General features: G+C 40.9%; 1 protein-coding gene across 3 annotated transcripts in view; it reads left to right on the top strand.

Annotated features, from left to right (window-relative positions):
• sema4c (sema domain, immunoglobulin domain (Ig), transmembrane domain (TM) and short cytoplasmic domain, (semaphorin) 4C) overlaps positions 1–14637 on the top strand; it is an 86938-nt gene that overhangs the window by 58708 nt on the left and 13593 nt on the right. For all 3 annotated transcript variants that reach the window (XM_076730786.1, XM_076730784.1, XM_076730785.1), the window contains 7 exons: positions 873–1027; positions 6052–6114; positions 8728–8826; positions 9179–9275; positions 9842–9961; positions 11529–11680; positions 13848–14023. In XM_076730786.1, coding sequence (XP_076586901.1) covers positions 873–1027; positions 6052–6114; positions 8728–8826; positions 9179–9275; positions 9842–9961; positions 11529–11680; positions 13848–14023 — 862 coding nt within the window. The remainder of the gene's footprint in view (positions 1–872; positions 1028–6051; positions 6115–8727; positions 8827–9178; positions 9276–9841; positions 9962–11528; positions 11681–13847; positions 14024–14637) is intronic.

The raw sequence follows: 14637 nt of genomic DNA, 5'->3' as shown, positions 1-14637 counted from the left end.
TAGGACCCAATGAGTTGGAGCTGTGAGAGCTTTTCAGAACTTGGGTTTATGTTGTGTTACTTTCACTGTCTTTGTTCTCTGAAGTGTTCTTTAAATGGAGGACTCTTGTTTCTCGGTTTCTATGAATTGCGGGTTAATATAAATGCACTTTGGTGTTTTACTCTGGTAGTCGAGGACAAAGCAGAGGTGTAAATGGTTTCAAATTGAAGCTTGTAGCCACTTAAATAGAACGAGAGAGCAGCTGGTCGACTATCTGCTGGACTGGAGAACACTACAGGCTAATAGTCACTTTGCAGGCAAAACCATTTGAACTTGCATGAATTGATTTTTCTGGCCACTTGAGGACAATGCGTCAACACTGTCAAATTGTCACTTTTATGAAGACAAATTATATGATATGCCAAAAGCGCTGGCATACACAAACCCAATATTCATCAGCATTTTTACTGTACTACTCCCAACAGAAAGGTCTGCTTCTTTAGCTGCTAAATGGCTATATTCACCAGCTAGCTGCTGGGTTGAAGGTCATGAGCAGGTTAACTCGCCACAGGGCTAAAATGTGCAGGAGCTTTCAGGGACTGTGACTCTGTGTCTGACCAGCCTCTAATGAAAAGTGAAGATGTGGGTGAGATGTACCATGCACGGTGTTAGCAGAGTGGATGACATTAAGCTATAGGTGGCGGAGCAGGCGAGGCTTGGTGGTGTGAATAAGCTGAGACATCAACAAAATTTCAGCAAGGGAAGTGTGAAATGTCCTTCTCGGGTTTAATTCGGTCATCTGTCAACAGAGCGGCTGAAAGGAAAGATGAGCGTGTTTTGCAGCCATGTATTACATCGCTAATGTAATGATGCATCTGTGTGTCTTCATCTAGATGTGTTGGACAGCATGGCGAGGTTCAGCATTCAGGGGGTCTTCAACTACAGCATGCTGACTCTGTCCGACCACGAGAGGGTTTTGTATGTTGGAGCGCGGGAGGCGTTGTTCGCCCTGGACCCCAATGACATTAGCAGACAGCTACGGCCACAGGTAACACACACACACACACACACACACACACACACACACACACACACACACACACACACACTTTAAAAGCTTTATTTGCTACCACTTAAGATGGTTCAGTTTTACAAAAGTTGAAATATGGGATAAAACACAGGATTTCAAGAAAAACAATTATATTCACTGACTAACAGTCACTGCAAACACCCACACATTCTGAAAGGCTCTTGTAGAAATGCGAGAAATGAAATGATAACACATAAGATTTAGTATCACAGAGCTTCATGACGGACAGTTAAAGAACAGAAAGCACCATCTCCTCCACACGGCCTGATTACTGAGCTCTGCAGAGATAAAAACACATTTCAAATACTTCATTTAAATACACCAAATTCAATTATGATATTAACTGTGATATAATTATTATAGAAGCGCTGAAATATTACAGAGGTTCGGCTTGGATAAGCAGGAAAGGAAAGAAAACAAAAGCATAATCCCTGCCTCTGCCACACTTCTTAGCTGCTTATTAACCAGACTGACCTAATGTTATTTTATTTATTTATTTATTAATTTGCTTAGTTTAGACTCAAGGACATTTGAGAACACACGCACACACACACACACAGACAATTCTGGCAGATAATCAAAGAACCAAATTATACCATAATAAAGTCTAGTGAGACATGCTCGTTGTTTGGTATTTTATTGGTCTGGCCTGAGCTTCTTTTATTAAATCTTCAGGCCTTGTAGAATCTAAAAATGTAAGCACTGTCAAGCAATTTAATACCTTCTCAAAATGTATTAAAATGTCCTTCTTGAAGGGTCACAAATATAATAAAATGTATTAATTGCTGCTGTTAGCTAAGAGCTGTGCAGTGTGTCAGCTTTTCCACAGCAGAAAACAGCCTTTGGTTTGGCCCACATGCATTTTTTGAGTTTATACATTGTTTTTGGAGAGGTTAAAAACAAAACCACAAACCAAAGTGTTCTAGCACTTTTTGTTTTGTCAACTGTAGAAAACCATGCACGTCCATATGGAGGCCTGAAACTGACAAAATGTAGTAATCATACAAGTTGTCACACAAGTCAAAAACTGCATACATCAATGAATATTTATTGTTAGTTAAATGAAAAAAGAAATGTGCTTATTTCCATAGTGGCCCTTGAGGAAGGAAGGAGATGTGCACTTTGTTAATGTTAACAATATGCAGCACAGTACAGATGATTCATGTTATGTGTACTGGTTGGTGTAGTTTGATTAGTTAGCTCCAGTGAGGAACTGAAAAAGGATTGGAGTGGAGCTTCGTGGGTTTAGCCATCGTCAGTGTTTACAGCATAAAGATAAAAAGCTTATTTGCTTTTTACCAACTGATGGGGTTAAAGAAAACCTATAAAGCTTTATTTCTATGTCCAACTGTTAATTACAGAAGCAATAATATCATAAGATTGTCCGTATTGTTTTCGACTTACCTGATAACCGTTTAGCCTCCAGACATGAAATCTTTCAAATGAGTTAAACAATGAAAGTCACCAAACGTGACCGCTCGAAAAGTCAATCTCATAGACCCCCATATTCCAAATTTACAGCAGAAAGTAACTTGCTCATATTAATTATATCACAGCGTAAAGTTATGCATTGTTATGGGCATGGACGCTTTGAGTGACAGCTAGCTGCTAGGCTTCAGCAAGCAGACTTTATTCAACCCACCTCAGCTCCACCCACTCCTGTGGGTGACATCACAGAGACTGTTTTATCGAGTCTGTGGTAACAACATATTGAGAATGTTATTGTCACACATAAACATACATTTCTTACAATTTAATGATTGCTTGTTAATCAGCAAAGAGATTTTTACTCAACCAGGTTTTATGTATTTTGGATTCAGTTCAGATGTTTTCTGACATTTTGCTAAGTTATTACTTTATTTGGAAGATATTTATGTTATCTGTTGCTAAAAGCCTTCAACTGTAATAGTGTGAGTAAGCTGCCAAACATCAAGATCGTAATATGTGTGGCTATTGGCTCCAATATTTCACTTCTCGCAGTACAAACCACTGTGAATGTGTGGGAGTACACAGGCACTCTCACACACATACAATTGCATATACACTGGCACAGGTTTTGGCCCTGCACTTCGCAGTTTATGGTGCAGTTATTCAATCATGTTTTTTTTTATTGTCCTTGTTTTAATTTGTGTATCTTGATTTTGCGTGTAGCTCTCTGGGCCAGCCTATTTGTTAAAAGAGCCCCATAAATACCCTTGACTTGACCTGATACACAAACAGAGATGCTAAGGCCTCAGACACTTAATCTGGTTTTGCTTTGCTCCCTCAATGATTGGTCCATATTGCAATCAATACAATTACAGCATTCCAATGAATGTGTAGAGAGCAGCCTGCAGCGGTTTGGGGATTGTTATCTGATTTACCGCCGTAATGAGCAGTTATTAGATACACAAGCACACACACACACACACACACACACACACACACACACACACACACACACACACACACTGTCACAGGCAACACAGGCACAAGCTGTTTGAGTGAGGGTTATGAGTCTTACAGTAATGATAAGACCACCTGTTGTCAGCCCCCAGTGTGCAATGTAGAGGGAAGGAGCCAACACAGAGAAATGAGTGCACGAGGATGAGGGAATAGTCCGTCCCCTCTGTCACCATCTGCCCATCACTCTCTCACCCCTCCTCCCCCTTCCTTCCTTTACTCATTGCTTCCTTTGCTGCTGTCTTACTTGCTGTCTTTCTTCATTTCTTCCATGTCTGTCTTTCTCCCCTGAATATTTTCTGCGGATATTCTCCTCAGGATTTTAACTTTTTTGCTTTCTTCTTCTTCCCATTCGTGTCTGAAGCGCTTCCTTTTACATTATTTAGTTATGTTCTGGCCATAAAACAACACAGATAGAATTTCGACTAAATTTGCAACAGTAATGCACTTCTCACCTTCTCCGGCATTTTAAAAAGCACAAAATGTTGCAAATGTTCAAATGACACATCACAATCATACATCCACCTATTCCTCCTCTACAAATGTGTTTTCAGCACCATCAGTGTACATTATATTACAGTTTCAACCAGCACTTGTGTTACTTGAGAACCGGTGTTCAATTTACAGTCATTTTTTATTCATCATCTAATGGCCAAAGCTAATGTAGACTGCATTATTTGCATATGGCCTAAAATATAAAACATCAGCACATGCCTTTCAAAATGCTGAAACCAAGTGGCTGAGTAACAGCACTGAGGTTTTTCCCAAAATAAATGTTTCCACTTCATTTTAAAGGTTGAGACCTTTTCACTGACTGAGATACTTATGAACCAAAGTTACTTTCTGCAGACTGTTTGCCGCATAAAGACCCTACGGTGGATCCAGAGACACTAATGTGAAGAGAGTTGAAATATCTGTCTGAGAGCTGTAGCTTATTATTGCCATGTGTTAATGTGATGTAGAGGACATGTATTTTGGCAGATGTGTCATTGTAGGTCATTAGTCATTAATAATGAGAGCTACTACTCTTACCGCTGCCTGATGTGTATATACATTTCTTTTTTAAAATATCTATTCTGTGTGGAGCAGAGGAAGAGTGAACTTCCTGGATTAGATGGTAGAATAGACAGTGCCTCACGACTAATGAGAGCCCCTTGGGAACAAATTAGAAGTAACAATAAACTGCTGCTGTTGCTATGCTTCGTTTTATCATTCTTTAAAAACTAAAGTGCGTCAGTGAGAACCACAGATCATACAGGTAATCTTTCACAGCCACCTATCCTAATAATTAATTCAGTGATTAAATCTTAACCATTATTACTCCATCATCAGTGGAGTGACCACGGGAATTCTGTGGATATTCCTTGGGCAGTGGGAGGGAGGGGGGAGATGAATCATTTTCTTTTGCCATGCCAGTGAAACACTATTATATTAATATGAATTGTACCAATCAGAGAATTTTAACTTAGCTAAAAATAAAAGACATACAGTATATAGACTATATGATGATATAAAAGTCAGTACTATAAAGTGCAGTCTATCTAGAAGCCCAGTGTATGGAAATAACCCATTGTTTGATTGCTGTTGGTTTAAATCCAGTCAAGTAAATCCAAGTTTAATACTGAATTTGCAGCAGCTCTCGGCCTGTAATGACCAGTGTAATTATTTCTAATGGTGTGGAAACCTCTTAGTAAACACTGTTCATATTTTAGACCTCTGTCCACGGAGCAAAGTTCAGCCATGTGTCACGCAGCCATTAAAAAAGCAGCTACTGTAAATAATACTAAATAGCAATAGTCACCGTGAAAAGGAAGTATGGGCATACAGAGTGGAAGAACGTTTTTTTATTGGCTTCCTTCCCACATGTTTCTGCAGAATTGTGCCTTTTGGAGGACAGAAGCTTATCAGTGGAGTAGTACTTTGTACAAGTCAGTCTGTCTTTGATCCTTTAAACAATGGTATGATCATTAAGGAATGTTGCTGCTGTAAGGACCTCACAGCTTTCTACCTACCACTAACACTGCCTTTGATGGGGCCAACTCAGAAACACCACTGACTGAAGCTGGGTCTCTGCACCGCCTGCAGAGCCCATGGACCATTTTATCTGGCTGAACGCTTCAGTTCAGGGTAGACTAGTATCACTTTGTACCTACATGGTGCGCCTGTTATAATGCACCTATAGAAAATAAACATTTTTCACTTCCAGAATATGCTTGTAAAATGTGCTCTTTTTACGAATCTGTGGTTGTTGCCATAGTTACAGCAGCTATTGGTCAAAAAGTGCGAAGTCTACAGCCCGAGTCAAGCAAACTGGCAACAAGGAAGGCACATGCACCCCATGCACCCTATTAGAAAGAAATGAGATCATGTCATCTACAGTACTCATCTATTTACAGTGTGAATATGTTTCCTGGTCTCTGCCAAAGAACAGAAGTGATGTATTGAGCCTTGCTTTCGGAATGTATTACTTGTGGGCCAAGGTGATCATTCCTGGAAACGACGCGTTGCCCACGTCAAACCTGTCTCTTTCTTTTCCCCAGATCGAGTGGCCGGCTCCGCAGGATAAGAAGAGAGAGTGTGTAGCCAAGGGGAAGAACAACCAGGTAACATTGATTTCAGAGTAGTTGGGGCTTCCTGCCATGCTCAGCGGCACCGTGGCAGTATTTTTTGAAGACAGTAGGTTATGAGAGCAGCATTACTCACTTCACTTTGCTCAATTACAATTTGTCAAGTCGCTCTCGGGTTTCTAACTGGAAACCTTCCAGTCATTACATTAGCAGACAGTGTGTCTCCCAGACAGCGTTAGCATCAGCAACTTTAAGGTGGTTCGATCCTGGAAGTGTTTCGTCTCGAGCTCCAGAAAGAATCTTGTATGTGATAGACTGACACTGATGATTTATCACTTCGGCAATAGTAAATACAATGCAATACAATTAGTGTAACCCCACATCATTGTTCAGGAACTTCTTTATCTGCTGTCTAAGGAATGATGCATGGTGTTTTTGCTGATTATTCATCATACATTAAGCAATATAAAGTGCAGCTATAATATACAGTGAACTAAATAAAGGTACATATTGGGAAATATGCTTTTTGTTGCCAAGAATTATCATTAGATGAGAAGGTCGAAAGCACATTAAGCTAGAAGCTAACGGCAGCAGCTGTTTAGCTTAGCTTAGCATACTGAAAACAGCAGGTAGCAGCTAGCCTGTTTCTGCCCACCAAAGTGTGAAAACATCAAGTTGTAGTTTTGTGGGTGGTGTTTTTCTTGGCATGGTTACATGGTTGTCACAGTGACAATAGGATTCCAGACAATGCCCAGCCAAGAAGTAGTCCAGGACATAACCCCTGTAAAACTTGTCATTGTTACACTTGGTTGTGCGAATTAAACAACATATGGCATGTTAATTAGCGAGTTTTAGCTTTAGCTTTGAGGTGACATGCAAGCTGTTCCCCCCGCTCCCAGTCTTTAATGCTAAGCTAATGGCTGCTGGCTGCCGGCACCTTGCTTCATTTTCAGCAGACACACATGTGAGTCGCATCTTCTCATCCTCATCTCAGCATGAAAATCTTATTATGATGTACAACTGCACCACAGTCGGAGCAGCATTCTTTAATCAGATTAAAAAAACACCAACTAACAAATCTCATAATGATGTTCCATTTTTTCCAAATGTTTTCTGATGATATTTGGCAGAGGAGAAACTCCTTGTAATTCAGCATTAACTCATGCATTGTCCATGCTTATGATCATCCAGCTCTTACCCGTCAGTTTTGGTGCATTTGGAAACACAGATAGGGAGCTGGCCCCAGCCTCAGCGAGAGCTTCTCACTGCTTAAGATGCATAATGTACATTTGCAAGAAGTCTCACTTAATATTTTATAGAAACACATAGCCTTTGGAAATGGAGCTAAAACTTCTTTCATTGCACAACACAAACTTTTGATGTGGTTAAAAACCGAATGGGAAATAGTTCACTGGAGTGCAGTGGTAGCAATACTACTTTAACTAAAATTGACTCCAAAGAAAAACATGTTGGGAAATTAGTATAACAGGAGCTTAAATAATACAGTGTTTTCAAACAGTTATTAAAAGTTAATGTGTATTCAGAATTCACCTTCTGAAAAGCTGAAAATGGTTTCAGTGTTTGTGGTGTGGTTCTTCAAATAGAATGTGATGGTAGTCAAAAAATCATTATTCTGCAAAGCTACGCTAGTCCAGTGATTATGATAACTGTGAATTCTTACATATATATACACACACACACACAGTATATGTAATTCCTGTTATATATATAGTAAATATAGACAGGAATTGGCTTACTGTGCAGGAATAACCATATGGTGTTTACACTGCCCGTCATTATATTTAATGATTAGTCTTCACATGTAATGCTGTAACAGGGGGCTTGAAAGAGACCCGTCTGCCAGACAGATCTCCTGATTATCCTCACTGATTGCAGGAGCTGTAAAAATGAGTTTTAAAGAAATCACGTTGCTCGTGTTATAGCCGTGAGCTACAGATATTGTTTCGCTGCTGCAATGGCAACATCAACTGGATGCACTGAATTATTCATTCCCGAAGCATCATGTGTGAGCATCTGTTTCCAGCTCCATTCAAAGAGCTTTATTGTTCATCACGGCGCAGACATTAAAGGCCTCTTCCCGTATAACACTGCATATATTATACCGTTAATTACACACGTATTCTCTAAATGGAAACAATCTGTCTCTTTTTTGTTCAGTTTAAAGGTTATTTAGATAATATGGTTGCCTCACTACATCATCTATTAAGTGATGTCCTCAATACGATGCTGAACACTTGTATCACAGTGTTGAATTTGACTGACATCCTCACAAAACAAATAAGAGTAAAACGTAGTCCTTGTAGGCTTCCAGTGTGTTGTTTTTTCAAGTTTCCCCATTTGAATACCCAAAAAGAAAAGGAAAAATAGCACAGCTCAAGGATCCTTTCAATCGCTGACTGGCCAACTGATTTCACAGTTTTAATAAAAAGGATATTATCAGCAAACTTGATCTAGTGTCAAGGTTATTGAGGTATTTGAGGATTTAAAAGAAGTCACATTGAAGCGTTAGAGTAAGGCTAAATCTCAGAGAACGTGTCAAAGACTTGATGGTGGAATAAGCTTCACAACACCGATTTCTGAAACTGAACAACGGCAGCATTCTAACAATGCCTCCTCTCTGCTTTACAGACTGAGTGCTTCAACTACATCCGATTCCTGCAGAGCTACAACCACACGTACCTCTACACCTGCGGCACCTACGCCTTCCAGCCTAAATGCACCTATGTGGTACGTATGCGTGTGCGTGTGTGTGCTTCCCTCGATAGTGAGTTATTGCGAGCCAGCGCTGACAGGTGTCAACTTGAGATGTCCATCTGACCTCAAGCTAAGACCGCTGTGTGACAAAATAAAAATAAATGCAATGGAAAAAAGCATCTCATGCTGGTTTAGCTGAATGTGTGGATGCTAGTGTATGTCTGTGCGGTGACACTGATGCGATAAGACAACATGGTGAGGGGTGCAGCTATGGCTCTTGCGATGGACAGACAGAGCTTGCAGCTGTGTCATGTAGGTCATAATACACACTGACCACAAACCACCTGTGTTCCTCACTTGTGTGTGTGTGTGTGTGTGCTTGCAGAACGCAGACTTTTTTACCCTCAACACTGCACCCCTGGAAGATGGGAAGGGTAAATGCCCATATGACCCTGCCAAGGGGCATACTGGCCTAATCGTGGGTGAGTAAAAGTGTGTGTGTGTTCATGCGAGTACATACTGTACATAGTTTCATGTAAATGTATGTTTTCATGTATTCAATATACTAACTTTTTAGAACAGAAGAAAATAAAGTTTGGAAATGCTGAGTGTTTGTGAATGGGCGTAATGATCATTACAGGATCATTATAAACCCCGAATTTCATTATCCATTGGTGTGCGTATCAACACCAAACACACAGTCAGCTTTGTTGTTCCTTCTCAGCAGTGTGAATATTGAAGTGAGCAGCGCCATGTTTTTACTGTTCTAACAGAAGCATTAAATGTCCATCAAATCTCCACAAACCACTCCTGCAGCATTTCCAATCTGTTTTGTAACCATATGATTGCACTGAGAGTCCAGAAGTCCAATTCAACTTTGCATGCTGCCTTCACTTCAGTATGAACGGCTTCACCAAACCTGCAGGCGCCCGTTCTCTCATGCTGCTTTGTGTCTCCCCGCTGAACCACTGTCCTTCTCTCGTTGCGAGCCCGTACAGTTGTGGCTGAGAAACAGAGCTAAACTTAAGCTTGCACTTTTTTGCTACAGATAAGGAGCTGTACTCAGCAACGCTTAACAACTTCCTGGGTACAGAGCCAGTCATTCTGAGGAACCTGGGCCAACAGCACTACAGCATGAAGAGCGAATACTTGCCTGCCTGGCTCAATGGTAAGTGAGCAACAGAACATGAGAGAGAAAATTGTGGTCAATACTCACGTTTGTATTTGACCGGTTATTTGCCAAAAAATTCTCTAAATCACCGGTGTTTGTGATCGTCTGGAAATAAGGTACAGCATTGTCATTGTACTGCAGATTAGCTAATCAGCCCAAGTATTACAGTACAATAATATTAATAAAAAGAAGATTAAAATGTTATTTCACTCTATCCCTGTGTCCCTGTTACTAGAATTCCATGCACACCATGCTCAATTACAGTGTGCTGGGTAGAGATTTAGCAAGCTACCAGCTGTAAACTTGGATCCTGAAATAATATTCAGAGGAAAATTTAAATTGATTGATATCTCTTCAACCATACTTAATGTCTTAGAATGAATCCAAAATATTCTGCATCAGTTCTGGTTCAAGATTTTTTTTTTTTTTTTTTTTCCAAGACCCTGCGACACTGACAAATTAAATATGTATTCAAGTAAAGTAAATCACAGTGAGGTTGATAACGGAGGCCTCTTTTTAACAGAGTTTCATTAAAAAATATAAGAGCCAGAAACATGCAAAAGAAAAAAAAAAAAACGAGAAATGAATCGCAGGAAATGAAGCACGGGACTTGGCTACAGCGCAGGATCCTTATCTTTTGGAGGGAGTCTCTTGGTGAGAAATGACGAGGAGAGAAGAGGATGAAGTCACAGCAAGAAAATGGGTGATGAAACAAGAGCCATTAGGGTTGTTGCCGATGAAAAGATAGAGGGAGAGGTGAGGGGAATGGAGAATGGAGGGGGAGGAAGGAGAAACATACAGATGAGGCCGAGGTTTGGACCGATGTGTCTGTTTGTTATTCATGCTGATACAGAGCTTTTATTAAAAACTAGACCCAGACCAATGAAGCCAGCCTTACCTTAATTAAAGCAGCTTCTGACCAGCCTAAAAACATTTAATTGGACTGAGTTTTCAGTGGAGGGTTGTAGTGTACCATGATGGCTTAAAATGCTGCTTCAGAGGCTTTCACACTTATATGAACAGTCCGTCAGGGCGAAACACTGTAACCTTGTGATTTTTAAGTGCTTTTGCATGAAAATAGTTGCAGTTAAAGCTCCCAGCAGTCGAAAAATGTCTATATCTGCATTTAAAAAAAATAAAAAACCCATCTCATTCACAATCTAATGAGGACCGGGTATAGAGGGAATCTGAGAAAGACAGGAAGGACGGGAGGAAGTGAGGAACACAAAATGGACCGCTAATAGGGAGCAGTGGAGAGACAGAGAGTGAGGAGTGACTGGAGGAGAGACAAGGCGAAAGAGAGTGATGATAGAAAATAGAGAGGTGAGAAGGAGCAGCACAGAATGAGATGGAGGTGTCAAGCTTGTGTGGCTGTGTGTGCGTGTCTGTTTGTGTGATGCAGTCCAAATGCACCCACAGGCAGAGGCTGTCTATTTGTTCAGTTGTGATGTATGTATTTACTATCATGTGTAAATACACTGTCTGATGCTACTCGTCTGTGTGTGCGCACGTGTGTGTGTGTGTGTGTGTGTGTGTGTGTGTGTGTGTGTTTGCGTGCATGCAGAGCCGGACTTTGTGGGTTCAGCCCTGGTGAGGGAGAGCAGCGGCAGTAAAGAGGGGGACGACGACAAGATCTACTTCTTCTTCAGTGAGCGAGCGTTGGAGCTGGACTGTGACACTGAGCTCACTGTGGCCAGGGTGGCCCGCGTCTGCAAGGTAACTCCTCAGCTGATAATCAAAGCAGAACCAGTTCAATCAGGGATCTCCTGAAACGGCCTCATTCTCACTCTCTGCGCGGTGGATGGAAGTTTAATCACAAAACTGAGGGAAAACAAAGGCTGTTGAAGAGAGCACAGGGACATAGTTGTGAGCCCAAAACAAGTTTGGACTGTAAAATCATACTGTAGTTTCATGCAGGCTTGGCTTGACATCAGCCATTTTCTGTTTTCTCCAGCTGTTTTATCAGCTGTTTCTAAGCATTTAATAATGTGATACAGCAGTTTAACAGTTTTGGGCTTGAGGAGATGCCTATATAAGGAGGCAGCCTGTAGAGCTGTTTTACAGCTATATGTGTAAAGTAAATATATATATATATATATGCATGAAGCTGACAAATCACACTTGGAATAGCGTGACGATACTTACAGCTAACAGAATGACGCTTTATTTTCAGGCCAGTTCCAACAACGCTTGCTCTGCTTCTACTTGAATTTTCATGGAAAGGACACAACCTGCCAAAACTGAGAGCACACAGCTTTCTAGATAGCTAACACAGGAAATACTGCTGCTCATTTAAACTGAGACACAGCTTCTCAAAATATCAGCAGTGCTCTGACTTTACTGCCTGTGGTTCTTTAGTGTTATATCTCCACTTCAGGATGGATTTTGTCATCACTGATCTTCTGTGCATGTGATCATCAAGTAAAGTTTAGATGAAGCCGCACTGGTGTGTTGAACGCGTTTTGCATCAGACATGATCTGATGTATGGAATAAAAGTAAAGCGAAGAAACAGTGCCTTAAAATGCAGTGTTTACACGAATGCCAGTGTAAAGCACAGAGAGAAGGATCCTGTCCTGTGCTTCAACTTGACCCACAACAACAAGAGCAAATTAATTCAGTTCAGCACCAGTTTACTAACAATGTGTTATGTGAAGACAATTACACTGACACAGAGCTGTTTGGTAATTAATACATTCATTTGCTTAATTAATGACCTCGTTAAGATAACTGATGAAGTTTGATGTACCACAGTGATTATGCCCAGACACCAGAGATGCTTCTTGTGAGGAAAGTCACTCAGCGAGACGTAACACTGCAGTTTGTTTTATTTTGTATGATTTCAGTGATCATTTAGTGAATGCAACAAAGGTTTAGGCTCTTGCTGCACATGCAACCATATCATCTGAGTTAAACTGAAACTACATAAATACATACAGACTGAGGAGATGCGTGTAATTACGTATACAATATATTATACACTGTTTTATGGAAAGTGTCTTTTAATGTCTGCACTGTGATGAACAATAAAGCCCTTTGAATGAAATTAGAAACAGATGCTCACACATGATGTGTACTAGAGCAGTGAATAATTTGGTGTATTCTGCTGATATTTCTATTGCAGCAGGAGCACAATGTCTATAGCTTGCTGCTGTAATATGAGCATTTGCATTTTTAATTCCTTTTTTACAGCCTCTGCAATCACTGAGGATAATAGGAATGAGACGTGTCTGGCAGACAGGCCTCTTTTGAGCCCACAGAATACTCAATAAAGGCACCATTCATCAATATTTTTAATGCAATGTTTATTTTATAATTGAATATTATTATCTTTATCCTGCATTTCAATGGTGCCCTTGAACATTTCAGGGTTAACTGATCCTTAAGAGGCTTTTCCAGCACAGCAACAACTCACTCAGCCAATTCACATGGAACAAGTTGATGATTATGTGCATACAGAATATGTGCAGTGTATGTACAGAGATGATTTTTGGAATCCATAAGGTGAAGGTGAGGCTAATGAAATGCAACATAAGCAGCAGCCACAGCATAATGGAGCAAGAAAGTGAGCAGAGTGCTGTCAGGGTGAAAAGTCGAGTCTGTTGCACCTCTAACACACCGCTGTGGTCAGGAGGGTGCTCCATTGCATCTGTAGCCACACCCAACAGTGATGTCACAGTGTACTGATCACACCCTTCAGTACGCTTTTACATCACTGAAGCCAAGTGAAACGTAACAACAGGACATTCAGCTGCTGCAAAGTTGATCTGATGCTCAAACATCCAACAATAAGCAAAACATGCTTTTGAGTGGAGGGGACCAAAAGAATTGATATATAATCAAACTAAATTAGCCACTGATGAGACCTGATATGTCCTCTCTCAGGGGGATCTGGGCGGTACCAGGACCCTGCAGAAGAAGTGGACCACCTTCCAGAAAGCCCGGCTGGAGTGCTCCCTCCCCGAGCGCCACGTTTCCTTCAACAACCTGAGGGCCGTCTTCACGCTGCCGGGCCAGGACTGGCGGGGAACCACCTTCTACGGCATCTTCCACGCTCAGTGGTGAGTCAGAGCGAGCACCGTCAGAGATGTGTCACGGAGGCTGTAGGTGCGGCTCAATGTCAGTACACCTCAGATAAAAGGGAATTCATTGCTACATGTGCCGTCGGCAGCCAGGCCGAGACATTACGTGTGTTTTAATATCGCATGGTGTTCACGTTTCTCATGTCAGTGAACCCATTTGCTGAGCAGAATGATTCAGTCAGGCCCTCTGCTGCAGACATAAACAAGAAGAGAGGACGTTTTCAGGAGAAGACTCAACTCTTTCCTTTCAAGCAACATAGGGTTAAAAATTGATCCAGTCATGTAGGAGTAACACTGACACTTGCTCTGAACACCCCATTGGAGGTGAGTAAAGTTAACCCAGTATTGTGCGGTGTCAGTTTTTAACCCAGAGTTGTTTTTAAACACAGACAAGCCAGTCAATAGATGGTCAATGGTCATTCTGTGTTTGAGGCACTGGTTGAATGAAATTATTAACATTATTCATAACTTGTTCTACCTTCCACTATTTTATTTCTTCTTGTGAGCAGAGATTCATCATACCATTGGTTATTTTAGGCCTAAATTCGAACATTTGTGAGACTGATCAAGGGAAACTCACTGTGTTGATGTCC

Source organism: Chaetodon auriga, chromosome 5 (genome assembly GCF_051107435.1).
Source record: "Chaetodon auriga isolate fChaAug3 chromosome 5, fChaAug3.hap1, whole genome shotgun sequence".
Classification (NCBI taxonomy): domain Eukaryota; kingdom Metazoa; phylum Chordata; class Actinopteri; order Chaetodontiformes; family Chaetodontidae; genus Chaetodon; species Chaetodon auriga.
This window is presented reverse-complemented; position numbering and strand designations above follow the sequence as displayed.